General features: G+C 33.5%; 1 protein-coding gene across 1 annotated transcript in view; it reads left to right on the top strand.

The window, feature by feature from the left end:
• The window catches only part of LOC140166069 (galactose-3-O-sulfotransferase 3-like), a 30,115-nt gene that overhangs the window by 1,654 nt on the left and 11,562 nt on the right, over positions 1 to 16,899 (top strand). The window contains exon 2 of the mRNA XM_072189449.1: positions 5,914 to 6,032. Coding sequence (XP_072045550.1) covers positions 5,914 to 6,032 — 119 coding nt within the window. The remainder of the gene's footprint in view (positions 1 to 5,913; positions 6,033 to 16,899) is intronic.

The raw sequence follows: 16,899 nt of genomic DNA, 5'->3' as shown, positions 1-16,899 counted from the left end.
TTTACCGATTAAGCTGTACTGCAAAATATTCAGCTCTAATTTGGTAAAAAACATTTAATTTAAGATACATGTTTATTAGCTGGACACATGGAATGTAAAAAAAAGACACTAATTTAAGCTTTTCAACAATTTTCAGCACAGCCTTAATTAGGTAAAAAAGTAAAAAAAATGCCAATTTTTTTTAAAAACGTCTTAAGGGGTGGGGTATGAACCTTTGGACAGTATTTATTGTGGGACATTAGAGCACATCAGACATATCGAATAATTTTGATTTTTGAAATTCGCAATGTAATACACATTTTATGGCAAATCATTAAAATTGATATTTTTGATATTTAACAGTACTTGAAGTAAACTTTATAAATCTGATGATTTATACTTAAAGTGTATGTAGGTGGGATGAAAAGCCGACGATCAATTGAAAATTTTGACCTTTCGTATTGAAGATATGGATTTTTTTTCCCAAAACACCAAAAAAAATTAGGTCTTTTTTGTAAAAAAATCTATATCTTCAATATAAAAGGTCAAAATTTTCAATTGACCGTCGGCTTTTCCTCCCTGCTACATACACTTTAAGAATATATCATTAGATTTATATAATTTACTTCGAGGACTGTTATATATCAAAAATGTGAAAAATATCAAATTTTAATAATTTGTCATAAAATGTGTATTATATCGTGAATTTCAAAAAATGAAAAATATTTGATATCAGAAAGACATGTTTCGTATTCAGAATGCAATTCGATACGTCTGAGGTGCTCTCATGTCCCACAAAAAATACTGTCGAAACGCCATAAACGCTAATTCTAGATCCCTTAAAACGAGTATATAAAATTCTTATCAGAACTGATTGTCTTATACATGTGTAAGGTTATTTCATCTGACTTGGCATTTGGATATTGACATGTTTGGAAATAAGAGGACTTGCCAGGCGCATTGTTATTTTGTGTTAAGCTGTACATCCTAACATTTTACACAACTGAAATGTGGACATTTTATACTATTCACGAGAAATGGGAATCCTGATGCTCATTGCAAACGCCAGTGTTGCAGGTTTGAAAACGTTATTTTTTTGCCATGTTTATTTACTTTATTCGAAAGTCCTCAATCGATTTGTCATAATAATACAGAAGCATATCACGATACTATCCTGTACGTAAGTTTGAATAAAATAGTTTTTATTGTTAATAAAATACAAAATCTAATAAAGTCACCATATACGGGGCTGTTTTTAGTGAGTGGTACATCTTTTGTTCAAAATGAATTTGGTCTCGCCTTTCAGATGGTGGCTAACAACTGGTAGAGATTGAATGAACATACCTTTTAAGGGTAGACGAGGTATTGTTGGTCGAAGCAACCTAAAAATCGATTTTCATTATCTAGATCAATATATTATTGAAAAATAACACATTGATGTTTTGCAAAAGTTCATTCTACAAATCGTATACTTTGCAAACTTGCTTAATTTATTGTTGTTAACGAGTTATGTACGTTTTACAAAAGTGTTGTTGTTTCAGCCCTCTTTACAACGTAACTCAAGAACCGCAGCACCTATAAAAGTATATCTGTGATATTTTAATTCTTCTACACACTCGCTATGAATTGAGCAATGCAGTTTTTGCCAAAGCTCACTACCATTCGTAAGATGCTGTGAACTACCAAATCACAACAGTTTAAAATAATTAATAACCTTAAGCTGAGACAATCTTACAGTTCGGAAAATACGATACGCTATCTTAGGCAAGCGCATCATGGATATGAGAGTACAATTCGTTTCATACGCTTCGTCGCTAACAGTGTGCGAATTATCGCTCACTAACAAAGTCGTTCGTATTTTTGTTCTACCAAACAAAGTACCCAGCTCGATTTGCAAGAGATAATCTGTTTTTCATCATTTACAACGTCCAAACATTGCTATATTAGGTATGAACGTGAAGGTGTTAAGATACAAGAATGTCCCGGATTACAAGTATCATCGCTATAACCTTGCAAACAACTAATTAATGGGTCTGATGCATCGACAACGTTATCTGCATGTGGTTAGATGGGCGTAATGGTTGGAATTCATCCTTGAATCTTAATCAGATTTTCACGTCCTTATAGCGGTCTTTCAATTCTGATGTTACATTAGTGATGCATTAATAGAAGGTAATATTTGCCTGGTAAATATTATTTAAAGAAGATTCTAAATGCAGTATAAATCCCGGTAGAAGATCGACGTTGATTCTCCACAAACTAAAGTGTATTACGATTGCAATATTTTCATCACCTCATTCAAATGGCAAGCAGTGGAAACATATCTTACAAACAATTAGAAAAATACTTACTTGTGGCTATGCAATATTTATGAGGGTGGTAACATTTCCAAACGGCGTGCCAAAAATGCTTGCATTCCTTTCGGCCTGCCAAAATCGCCCCCCCGAGCTGCCAAAAATCTTTGCCCGCCCCCATTTGCACATGCCAAATTTTGGGGATCCCAATTCGCAAACATTATACAAGCGTATGGTCTAGAATAGCCGATATATTGCGAGCACAGCGAGAAGGAAAATTAGATATTTCCGTACCTTACTGTTTTCCAAAGCCTTTTTGGAGTGTTTTCTTAACAGTCCTGTACAATGATTTTATATAGTCGATAATATATTATCGAGTAGAGCTCATGGAGGCAGCCATTAGCAGACCACCCATTGTCAGATGGCTGGATGATTTTCAGCTGTACACACAAATGAATAGGAGAATTTTGAAAATGAATCATGACTTTTTGATAAACCGCTTACGGCAAAAATTCTGAGCACTGGGTGATTCTAAATTTCACATACAATGTACAAAACAAAATTTGTAAAATCTTTGTCGAGAGATTAAAAAAGTTTTCTGTAATATTGTTTTAAATTAGCACAAAATACAATTTTCTAAGCAGAAAAATGGCCACAGTTCCCATCTTGCCATTGAAAACTACAGGAAGACCACCCGCAGAGTTTCAAGCCACATGCCAGACATCTTGGCGCCAACTGCAAATGGCTGCGCCCATGTGATGCAAGTCGATACTATATTATCGACTTTATAAAATCATTGTACAGGACTGCTTAAGGCGCCTCATTAAGGGATCTGGAATGAGCGTTTTGAGCGTTTCGACAGTATTTTTGTGGGACATGAGAGCACATCAGACATATCGAATTGCATTCTGAATACGAAGAATGTCTTTCTGATATCAAATAATTTACATTTTTTGAAATTCACGATATAATACAAATTTTATGACAAATTATTAAAATTTGACATTTTTCACATTTTTGATATATATCAGTCCTCGAAGCAAATTTTATAAATCTAATGATATATTCCTAAAGTGTATGTAGCTGGGAGGAAAAGCCGACGATCAATTGAAAATTTTGACCTTTCATATTGAAGATATGGATTTTTTTCCCAAAAAGACCTAATTTTTTTTGGTGTGTTGGGAAAAAATCCATATCTTCAATACGAAAGGTCAAAATTTTAAATATCAAAAATATCAATTTTTAATCGTTTGCTATAAAATGTGTATTACATTGCGAATTTAAAAAATCAAAATTATTTGATATCAGAAGGACATTCTTCGTATTCAGAATGCAATTCGATATGTCTGATGTGCTCTAATGTCCTACAATAAATACTGTCCAAACGTTCATACCCCATCCCTTAATGTGTGCCAACAATCGCTTGCCCCCACACCGCTTGAGAAAAATTGCCTGCTCACCCCTTTCAGCTGGCCACAAAATTCTTGCGCCTCCCCCCAAATGTTACCCTCATCAGGGCTCACAATTATTGCACAGCACCTAATTATTATATAATTGTTATTATTATAAGATTTTAGCCTAACATTTGTGATGTAAAATAAAGCATAAAAAAGTAAAACCATACATATAAACAAACAAACATATACAACTAACACAAAAACACTGCGAGTGTCAAAAAATTCCTCATTTGAAGCGAATAAAACAAAACACTACATCTACTCACTCGCGTTTATTGCTGCGGAGATATGTTTTTTTTCCTTGAAAGCTAAATATTGAAAAATTTCCCGATTGAACAAAATTAAGATCAAAATCAACCCCTTTTTAAAGGGGTTGATTTTAAGTCCGTCTCGTAGCCAAAGATTTAGCTTATAATCTGGGTAATTTGCATTTGGTGGTATTTAAACTCGAGCATTAGATATCCTTTGATCATTTTGAAAGGTAATGATAGACCTGAACTAAGTCTTGAACTAATCTGAAATTAAAAACAAAAAACAAAAAAACAAAAACAAAAAACTCGGGTTTCAGCCACTTTAAACGTCGTAGTTGGAGGAACTATATATCTCAACCGTGTATCAAAGAAACAGAAAGGCAATGGTCAGCTGTATACTGAAAAGTGGGAAAATATACATAGAACATTATAGGAGGTTGGGTATAAAAATCAGTTCACCCCAGTAAATGCTGCATTCAAAAATATATCAACATTGAGTTTCCGGTTCTCGCTCAATCCGCACGACGATTACACAATGACAATATGAAAACATTTTCATCTCCTCATGAACAAATTGCAACCAGCAAAACTTATATTCCAAAACAATAAGGGACAAACCGCTGTTTATACAAAACACAATTACTGCAATCGTCATGTCAATTCGTTAAGTGAAGAAGTAGTTATAATGTATTCGCAGCTGTATTGAAAAAGTGGAAAATATTCCAGTACGACATTTATAAATAAAAGAAAATACAAGTAACACAAAGACACAGCAAATGTCACGTCGATTCGTCAATTGAAGTGGTTAAAGAAAAACACCATCCCTCCTCACTCACGTCAAGTATTTGCACACAGTGATATTATTTCCTTGAAAGATAAATATTGTAAAATGTTGACAAAATTCAATCAAACTCCAATCCCTTTTAATATAAGTACAGCTTCAAATAAACTTAAATCCATCTAGTAGGCGAAGTTTAGCTTGTAATCTGGGTAATTTACATTTGGTCGCATTTAAACTTCGAGTTTTGAACGTCACAGTTTCCCTTGATAATTTTGTAAGGCAATGATAAGGCATCTAATCTGTATGTGGCCTTACAATAACCCTTAGTATATACCTCAGAAGCCCTCAGTAAGATATCGGTGAACTTATCTCTGTATATCTGAGACTTTAACCTAAAAACAACAGAAAGGGTAAAATCTAAAAAAGTGAGGCTTGTCATCCCTTTAATTATCCACACGATGATGCGCTTATGTGTCACGTCGTCAAACTCTGCATATTGTTTTACAGATTGACAAAGTCAAGACTGTCTGTTTGTATACCAGTGGTGACTACACTTTGAAATTGCTTTATCAAAGCTTGTGTTAAATTTTGTTAAACAGCACAATTCCGTAAGAGCACTATTAAAGCCACAATGTACGATCTTATAATATAAAATTTGTGATTTTTTTTCAAACCTGATATTTTGGCATATTTGTAATGTTTACACATGTCCCGACTTGCACCTAAATGGAATCGACCAAATTTGTTGCCTTTTTAGGTCAACAGAGCAAATTTATAACAGACATAAGTTATACAGACATAAAGTCATAATTCTTTGAATTCTTTATGTCCTACTTTAGAACTGCATGTTGAACGGCCAAAATAAACAGTAGGGTTTCTTTCACTTTACCTTGTTATTTCAGCTCAAAATGGACATAAATCCTTCCCGATAATTATTACTAGTATTCTTTCAGCCTTTAGAGTATATAATAACAAATCTAAAATTTGAAGGAAATCGTATATTAGGGCTTTAACTATTTAATGTCGTTCAGGAATGCAATCTACTCGTATTATTATACAAGAGCAGAAGTTTAACAGGATACACATGGAATAACCTTTCTAATTACAATATATGATGAGATTTTTGCTTGTTCTTCTTTTTCTTTTCGCAGGGTCGATGCCTTTCTGTGCTAGTGTTTGCTAGTCTAGTATCTCTCGGAGGATATCTCCATTTTATCGGTCATTTGCCTGTAGCAATTCAACATCTTAATGGTGGAAATTTCACAAAGTTGTAAGTAAACCATTCGGCTATAACCTATGAGCGATTAATCAAACCAAATAAACATCTCGAAAAAAGTAACTAACCCCCTTTAAATAATGGCCATTATTCAAAAAGGGGCTATTGTATTACAAATCCGTAAAATGCGTTGGAAGCAGAATTAATTTTTGCGCATTTTGACACCTCATTTGAATACGATAGCTAAGAAAACAATAAAACACCGGTCAATTTAATGTAGTGAGGTACAGATTTAAAAGTTGCACTTACATACAATTTTTTACAATACAAAAACACTCAGATATCATTACACAGATTTATTTCCATTACAGTACACTGAATACAAAATCAATACAATTAACTGCAACTTTCAAATCTTGGGTTACATTGATTTAAATGTACGCTGTGAAGTCAATATTTAGTCAATTGCTGTAAATGAGGTGTCAAAATGTGCAGAAATAAATTCTGCTTCCAATGCATTTTACAGATTTGTAATACAATTACCCGTTTTTGAATAATGGTAATTATTTAAAGGGGGTTAGTTACTTTTTTTGAGATGTTTTGTATCCGATTTTCTCCCCTTTCTCCCATTTTCTCGCTATTGATTGTGAACTAAATGTAGCGATCATTACCACATAATCAATATTACATTAACCTATTGTCGATAACCTAGGCGAGGGTGACGACCGAGAGAATTGACAAATGGAATTGATCTCTTCGGTTGCCTTGACACAATAATGTGGGTCTTTGGCACGGTTGTTTGATGCACATAGTACTAGGATCATTATTAATTATTGTATCGTAAGGGGGTACTACACCCCTCGATAAATTAGTGTCTATTTTGCATTTTTCTCAAAAACTAATAACACAGTGGTAACAAAAGTTATAAATATTATAGGGGCAAGAATCCAATTACTACACTGGAATTTCAGTGACCCAAGACAGGCGGTTTGTTATTTATGATAAGAAATAAGGTACCACTAGGATGTACCTCGTTTCCTATCATATATACTGAACTGCTTTTCTTGAGACACTGACATTTCAGTGTAGTAATTGGATTCCTTGCCCCAATAATATATATAACTTTTGTTACCAGTGTGTTATTATTTTTTGAGAAAAATGCAAAAATAGTCAATTTACCACAGGGGTGTAGTACCCCCTTAAACCTTGTGTAAATATTTTCAAAGGTAGACACTAAAATACTCAGAATAATGAAAACAAACCGCAGAGAAATTCTAATACCTTTCTATCATTAAATGAAAGGAAAAGCTCATGTTATTTGTCTAAATTAGATTAGAAATATTAATAAATAGCGCCCTCAGGTTTCACACAAACACAAACAACAGTATATAAACTAAAAATGACCACATCAAAGCGGAGAAAGATGAATAAATTTAATAAAGAAAGGGAAATCCATGTTAAAAGAACTAAAAGGTATCCGTGCATATTACTAAGCTTTTGTCATGGCTATTATTATCCAGGTCTAGAACTGAAAATTATAATTATGATGTTTGTTCGAAAAATTATATAATCACATGAAGCAATCGTGCAACTATGGGTGTACGCTTATTTGAACAAGTGCGCGTGACGTAAACTCTTAATTGCTGACAATTAAAAAACAGACGTCAAGGATGCATTACCAATGTCAATCGTTAATTTGCATATCCATTAATTGATTGTTATCTTAAATTCATTACAAGACATATTAGCGATCACTTTATCCATTGTTAGAAAATATTCGTCGATATTATTTTAAAGAAAAGTAAAAAATCTAATCTCTTTAAATCTAAGCTCTAATATTCAAGCACTTAACTGAAAAAAAATTGATCCACGCAGATCGATTTGAATTTTATTTGCGATAAGTGCAATGTTTTTTCATGGCCTTGTTTAAAGGTTCTTTTCATGGTACTAGTAATTTGTCCACGTTTCAAAAAAGAAAAAAGAGGAAATAAGGAATAGTAAATGTCAAACGTTTTCCTGATGAGCATGCTAACATCCGGACGGGCATAAATTTGTGTGATGGGAGGAAGTAATATCACAAGTTAGGAAAATCTTAGGGGATGTGCAATAATAATGAACAGCGTGCCCAAATTGATTGCCCAGGCCGTCTCAGTATGCCAACAATTGATTTAGTCTTTCTCAATGGGATGAAAAAATCCTTCTCTCCAACCATGCCAAAATTGTTAGAACTCAATATAATTAGTTGACTGTTTTTATGATACAACCATTTTCACATTTCTATTTTCGACGACTTGTTGGTGTGTAAAATTAAGCATGCATCCCAAAAGTTATAATTATGCCTCTACCGGGGTTAGACAGTTGTTACTAAGGGACGCACCATTAGACTTCAAGGCGGGGATGGAGGAAGTTGGGGTCGGGGCAAGATTTTTTTTTCGCCTCCGAAGGCGGCGAAGTTGTTTTTTTCGTCGTCAAAGGCGACAAGTTTTTTTTTTAAATTTTCATGCATTTATACAGTTTGGTGAGGAAAGTTTTTTTATGTTTTTTTTAGTGTTGGTAGGGAAAGTTTTTTTTTTTTTTTTTCCTCATGTAGTGGGGGAAGTTTTTTTTCAAAAACTTCCTCCCACCCCTTGAAGTCTAATGGTGCGTCCCTAAGCTCCTTAGAAAACCCTAAAAGATAAATATATTAATTTTGAAGTGAGAATTCCATATCATTGAAAACACTGACTTTGGCGTTTTTAAAACATTAATTAATAGGTAATATATAGCACAAGTTACCATTTATATAAAAAAAAAAAACCCGATTTGCAGAAATAAACTTATACGACACTCTTGACTTGACTGCAAAATTAAGCATTTGTTTGGAATACCCTGCCATTCACGATGTCAGTGTCAGCGACACATTAAACACCGCATAAAAAGTCTGATTGATGCATATTTCATCTAAATGAAGTTTTGGCGGAAAATTTGACGTTACTATTGTTGTTTTGGAAGTAGAATTTAAATTATTTCAATTTTCACAAATTTACAAACGGTAATGGTTGTTTTCATTGATGTGCTCTTTTATGTGCCTTTGTTCCTTTAACAGTTATTGAAAAAAGTTTCAAATAATATTCCCGTCAAAAATAAAGCCTGCATTCTCTAGTACCTTTGGAACACTTACAATGTTTACGCATATTCAGAAGGCCTGTTGGTGTGTGTAGGGAACAAAAATGCTTACTTTAGATATCATGTAAGATAGGCATCAAGTACATATATGACAGGATTATGGCCATTATAATTAATGTGGAGGGATGCGCAGAGAGATTAACGAACATAAGCTGCAAATGCAGTAAGATACTAATCATAGGATACTAATTCCTCAGCATGATCTTCATCAACTCCAGTATTATCATTTCATGGAGTTTAATCAATTACAGACTTGACATTTAATATGGAATACTTTTTCGCAGAATTCCAAGACTGGTCTGGTAGAGGTCTACATAAACGGCACGGGCTAAATATTATTTGGGGTGTGTCAGGAGATTATGGCACTCATAATGTAGTGAATCAGCCAAAAATGGTGGATTTAAGGGGACTGAATTTGATATTTGTGGGGGTAAAATTTCTGAATTTGAGCAACATTATTGTGATATTATCTAACTTGGTGAGGTTTGAGGCGATTTTTGAACCTAAATGCCAATAAAATGCACCTGTGATCTACCAGTTTTGAAAGTGGGAGGAGCTTTAAAAAATATGGCTCTTAAAAGTGGTACGCACTCAGAAAGTTTAAATGGTCCCCTGGGGCCAAATGTTATAAACTTACTGTACACAAAGAAACAGTGTAAGTTCATTGGACAACCAGGAATTCTCATAGTTGTTTTTGTACTGTAAGTTTGTAACATTTGATCCTTGGGGCCATTCAAACTTTCTTAGTACGTACAGCTTTTAAGAGCCCTATTTTAAGCTCCTCCCCTGTTCAAACACTTGGTACATTGTAAGTGTATTTCAACATTGATGAATGCCAGTTGCTGACGAAGTTTAAGAAATATCTGCTCAAACAGATATTAAATTTGATAATAACAGAACCATGTTGTTTAAAGTCTGAAATTGTGTCCCCCACAAAGCTCAAACTCAGCCTCATTAAATCCGCCATTTTAGGCAAATTCGATACATTTATGAGCACCATAATGTAAACATATGGAAAGCACCTTTCTATCAAATAATTAATTTACACTACCTCCCGACACACCCCAATCAATATTTACCTCGTGCGATCTATGCAGACTCCGTCTAGACCAGTCTTGGAATTTTGCGAAAAATATTCCACATTAAATGTCAAATCTGTACTATATCCATCACATTCGACCATGTGTTCAGCCTTAGTGCATTGAAAGAGATAAAATCTCGTAATCGGATTTTGTGTAACGCAAGCTTTGTCAAAATGAAGTAGTTTACCAAAAAGGGTCACAATCATATGCGTTCCTTGGTTTTATGACACAAACATGTCAAATGTATTATATATTTTAAGTACACACCGGCATTTACAGTTATTCCGTATCATAAGCCATCAATCTTATGATATGAAAAATTAGCCTCTAAATTACTTGCTTCAAATCCGAACCACTTCCTAACGACTGCTGGGGGCTGTTTGAGACAGCTAACCAAGCTTCTTTAGTGTGGTGTACAAATGTGTTTTCAATATTTAAAATCTATCGCTTCAAGCGTAGGTGTCATTTTATCACTGGTGATGTTGCTTCAGAAGCACACTGGTTAAGCGAGTTTCCTATTCCAAAGCTCAATTCATTAACTAAATATCTTTGTTTAATGTTAGAGAATAGTTCTTGAATATTTTATAGTTATGAAAGGTCATCAAGATGTCAAGTAAAAATCCCATGCACGACTAAGAAACTACCTTAAAGAGCAAAATTAAGAGCTTAAAAGTCATGAAGAAGCATCTATGATTAAGAGTAAAGAAAATATAGGCTTATATTTTATAAATGTATTTTTAGTAAATATATGATATTGAGAGAAAACTATAAATTTGAATGCAACTTTAGAAAATTGATTTATTTATTTAAATAAAAATAGCTTGTGATTAAATCAAACATTAAATGTGAATAGTGATCGATTGTAACATGAGTACCATTGTAGTGTTAATAACTCAAAATGCTTCAGAGTTGAGAGATACTAGATTTTGCTAGCACACGCTAGTGAATGTAAATACATTGATCGTTGATTTACCAGTGCCTGGGTTTGCTACTTATATGCGACGCTTATCGATTATGCGACAAATATCTATTGTAAAACAAAATACGGTTGATATAATAAGAATCAACATACTTTTATTGTGCGTAACTTATGTTAAGGGGGTACTACATCCCTGCCCAATTTTGTGCCTATTTTTGCATTTTTCTCAAAAATTATAAAGCATTGGTGGCAAGTAAGATATGTATATTATAGGGGCAAGGACTACAACTACTACACTGGAAATTTTATTTCAGCACAGACAACAGTTGTGGAGTTACAGACAAAAATGAGGGAAAACCAATATTTGATCAATAAATCAATAACTACTTGCTTTGAGTCGCTGAATTTTCAGTACAGTAGTTGTAGTCCTTGCCCCTATAATATACATATCTTACTTGTCACCAATGCGCTATAATGTTTTGAGAAAAATGCAAAAATAGGTTAAAAAAATTGGCCAGAGGTGTAGTACCCCATTAAGGATAAGGCGGAAGTACGAATTATAACATTGTGAGATTGAGCGAAAACAAATTGAAAATAAATTACATTTTTGCTCTTTTATCCCATTTTGATTGCCAAATATTGCTAAAAAATCCGAAAAGCAACTCAGTTTTGACGCTAGCAACACAGTAAGTTCATGGTTTATGGAATATTCATATATCAAATCCAATAGTATCATTTCATGGAACTTAATTATTTAATTATGTATCACGTACGACCATGGGTTCAGCGTGATTGCAGTGAAAAGATAAAATCCGATAATCGGATTTCGTCTGACGCAATATTTGTCAAAATAAAGTAGTTCACCAAAAAGGGGCCAACTCCACATGCGTTCCTTGGTTTTATGACCCAAACATGTCAAAATGTATACATTAGTGCCTTGGTTATTTCGCTATAAGCCATTAATCTTATAATATAAAAATTGTACACGACATTACTTGCTTCAAATCTGACCCATTTCTTAACGACTGCTGGGGGCTGTATGCGACAGCTAAACAAGCTTCTTTACTTTGGTATACAAATGTTTCTTAAATATTTAAAATCTAACTCTAAAGCGTAGGTGTCATTTAATCCCTGTTTCAGACGCACACTAATTGAGCGAATTCCCAATCCCAAAGTTCAGATTAAAGAACCACTTAACCAATAAATTAAATTTCTGTGTTTATGTGAAAGAATATTTTATGAATATTTTATGGTTATGAATATTTACACGAGGAGATGTGATAAGTTCGAGCTGTATATTCCCTTTACATTATATGTATGACGCAATCGTCTCTACATCTATCCACGTAAAAAGAAAACAGGCGAAGAAAGATCCTCATCAATTATAAGTCACGTATAAATCCCAGGAACGACTCTGCAACCACCTGTTCGCCGCGGCCAACAGTATAGATATATACTGTATATAATACACCTACAAATGAGTATCAATGTTTAAGATCAATATGGAAGAGAATGCAGCAACTATTTTAAACTGTTGCGATTTGGTAGTTTACAGCATCTTGCGAATGGTAGTGAGCTTTGGCAAAAATTGCATTCATCATTTCATAGCAAATGTGCAGAAGTCAAATATCACAGATATACCTTTGTAGGTCCTTTGGTTCTTGAGTTATGTTGTAAAGAGGGCTTAAACAACAACACTTTTGTAAAACGTACATAACTCGTTAATAACAACAAATCAAGCAAGTTTTCAAAGTATATGATTTGTAGAATGAACTTTTGCAAAACATCAAATTGTTATTTTTCAATAATACATGTATATCGATTTAGATAATGAAAAAAGTTTTGTTGGAAAATATGGTGAATTGGAATGGAATGTAAAAACAAAAATATAGGTAAACATAACTTAAAATGTAACAGAGATGGGGAAAGTCATATTGAGATAATTAAAATTTTACCAGATTAGAAAGTTTATACATACATCATTGTCAGTGTGAAACATATACAATATGTGACCCAACAAACATAACCCGCAAATACGTGCATAATACCGCCATGCCCATAACGTAGATGATCCCCATTTGCTTGCTTCAAATTTGACCCATTTCCTAACGACTGCTGGGGGCTGCATGCGACAGCTAAATAAGCTTCTTTAGTATACTATACAAATGGGTTTCAAATATTTAAAATCTACCGCTTAAGCGTGGGTGTCAATTTTTCACTGGTGGTGTTGATTCAGAAGCACAATAGTTAAACGGCAATTTGTATGTTGCGTTTATATGCATAGAGAAGATTATGGAGATATAACCCAGCCAACACACTACGTTTTCACGACATTCCCTGACGTTGTATTTAGGTTGTAATAAGATTACGTGGCACCGTGACGTATTTTAACGTACCTGGATATGATTTTAAAAAGCCTTTTTGAACCATTCGATAATGACGTGGTATTTACGTCTTAAACAAGTGCGAAGTTAACTTTCTGTAATTTCTAACGTTGTTACTCCGTTCAACCGGACTTAATAGGGACGTTAGAATATAATACGTTCACAACTTGACATCTAAACAGTGGCCTAATGATGTCTGCAAAACAACGTCCAAAATAACGTTATCATAACACGAATACAATGTACTTATGTACGAATCACAAATGTACCTATTTACAACGTAGATGACTTTTATACGACGTTGAAACATTGTAAGCTTGCTGGCTGGAAAGGGATCTACCTATGTGAAAAGAAAGCAGACGAAAGAAAGATAAACAAATCCTCGTCAATAGGTCAAGTATAAATCCCAGGAACGACTCAGAAACCACCTGTTCAAATCTGACCCATGTCAGGCTTATAATTTAGATGCAGGCTACAGATTATTGATTAGTATTTGAATCAAGATAGATTTATTAGATTTATTATTATCTTTTCACTCATTACATGATACAAGAAAAATACATAAGAATAATACATTATAAAGATATAAATAATAATACAAATATAATAATTATGGAAATGCATAATACAACGATGAGTGAAGGAATTACAGTAAAGGCCCAAAGGCCTGTAGCTCTGTAGCCCCTTGATACAGGTATATGGCATTTATTTGACATGGCAGCAGGTTGGTAGACAACAAAAATGCCGAGTCCAACCAACCAGCTGTCATGTCCATCAATGACATATCCTATGTTAACATTTAAGGAAAAAAACAAAGAAAAAACAAAAACAAAATGCACATATCAAAAACTAATTATTGAAGTAAATTAATGAAATTAATGAAATTAATGAACAAAATATTGGTGAGGTACACATGATTGAAAGACTAAGAATAGCTTTGCATAAGATGTTGTTTATACTTTTTCCGGAATTGCTTCACTGATGACGAGCACTTGATATCAGAATCAATAGCATTCCAAAGCTTTATACCTGCATATTTAATAGATTTCTCACAAAAGACTTTCTTGACTCGAGGTAAGATGAGATTGTTTCTATATCTAGTGTTTATAGCGTGAATTTCAGAGTGCTTTGTAAAAAGGTCGTCAAAAACATTGGGTAATAAGCAATTTGTATGTTTATACATGAATGTCCCAAGCTCTAGAGCGTACATATCTTTGATGCTTAAAGTATTATATTTAAGTAATAGAGGATTAGTTCTAGATCTGTAATTACTGTTACTAATAATACGCAATGCTCTTTTTGAATTTTAAACAGATTATGAATATATGAAGAGCAGGCACATCCCCATGCTAAAATACTATAATTCATGTACGGCAAGACTAACGAACAATATAATGTATACAAAGCTTCACTGGGTAGAAAATGTTTAACTCTGTTAATGACGCCGACATTTCGAGAACAAGTTTTAATGACATTTACAATATGCTCCTTCCAAGTAAGATTTTGATCAATTTGAAGGCCTAGAAACTTTGTGCTGGTGACTCTTTCAAGAGGGGTGACTTCACTATCATTTGAGTCAAGACAAAGATGTAGAGTATAGTCAGAGCATGTATTTTTACCACTGCCAAGTAACATGTAGTTGGTTTTTTTGGCGTTTACAGATAGTTTGTTTACTTTAAACCATCTGTCTATATGAGTAAGCTCTTTATTCATTACTGTTTCTACCTCCTCAAGTTGGCTGTGTGAGAAAAACAAGTTGGTATCATCTGCAAAGGATATAACATCGAGAGAATTTGTAACGAGATGGATATCATTCACATACAGAATAAAGAGCAGTGGCCCCAATATTGACCCCTGAGGCACGCCACAAGTGATATTTTTGCTCTCTGATGAAACACCATTGTAAGTTACAAACTGTTTTCTGTTACACAGATAGTCTTTAAACCAGTCATAACACACACCTCTAAAGCCATAATGGTATAGTTTACTAAGAAGTATTGAGTGATCAATTGTATCGAACGCTTTCGATAAATCCAGGAAGATACCAGCAGTAAATTTGTTTTCATTTACTGCGTCCGTAATTTTATTCACCAAATCTATCACTGCCATATATGTACTGTGGTTCTTTCTAAAACCATATTGGCGCTTATACAAAATGCTATGTGTATCTAAGTATGATACAGATCTGTTGAATACAAGACGTTCAAGAATCTTTGATAGAATGGGTAAAACAGAAACAGGACGATAGTTTGAAAACAAATCACATTCATCCTTCTTATACAGGGGAATGACCTTTGCTATTTTAAGACTGTCTGGTACTCTGCCAGTGGAAATGGATACATTGAAAATGGTTACAAGTGGATGCACTATTCCAGGAGCTACCTTTTGATGATGAATGAACCAAGACCATCCTGGCCTGGACTTTTATTTGAATCAAGTTTATTGATTATTTTGAGAATTTCATGTTCAGTGATGGGTGTAAATAGGACGCTGTTGTTGTTCGCAATCTTACTCTTTGAAAGAAAATGTGAATAGTCAATGCCAGGAATACTGTCAATTGATTGACCTAGATTTGGACCAATGTTTACAAAGAACTCGTTAAAGCCATTAGCAATATCCTTTGAATTAGTGTAAACTTTATTTTTGTCCCGAAATTTATTAGACTGTTTTAAAACTTTATTCTTATTCAAAATATTTTTTAAAGTTTTCCAAGTATTTCTCATATCATGCTTGTAATTTTCTAATTTATGAGTGAAATAAATTTTCTTAGCTTTCCTTAGCACTGAATTTAATTTGTTTCTATAAAGTTTATATCGATCTTGTTTATCGGCCGTTCGGTGTTTCAGAAACGATTTGTATAATTTATTTTTATGATTAATTGAATTCAGAATACCTTTAGTTATCCATGGCGAAATCGGCTCATTTTTCCTCCTATTTTTTAATTTCTTGGTGGGAATACACTCATCATATAAAATACTAAATTTATCCATGAATTTATTATACATTGCGTTAGCATCATTTGGTGATTGACAATTTAAGAATTCATCCCAGTTGACTAAAGAAAGTCTGTTGTTTAGTAAGTTTATGTTATCATCTGTAAATTGCCTTTTATAGTTACTTTTATTTTCTTTGCATAGATTATTTTTTTACTATTTAAATCAATATTAGTCCTGGCAAAGATTGGAAGATGATCACTGATATCTGCTACAAATATACCAGAATGATACTGAGTGTTGTTATTCGTAATTATGTTGTCAATAATAGTAGCAGAAGTTTTGGTGATTCTGGTTGGCTTATTAATTATTGGATGAAATGTATAAGAATATACCATGTTCAGAAAATCGCCTATTGGTCTATGAATCTCTTCCTTC

This window comes from Amphiura filiformis, chromosome 12 (genome assembly GCF_039555335.1).
Source record: "Amphiura filiformis chromosome 12, Afil_fr2py, whole genome shotgun sequence".
In the NCBI taxonomy this organism is placed as follows: Eukaryota; Metazoa; Echinodermata; class Ophiuroidea; order Amphilepidida; family Amphiuridae; genus Amphiura; species Amphiura filiformis.
The sequence above is the reverse complement of the archived record's forward strand: the minus strand, read 5'-3'. Positions and strand labels throughout refer to the sequence as shown.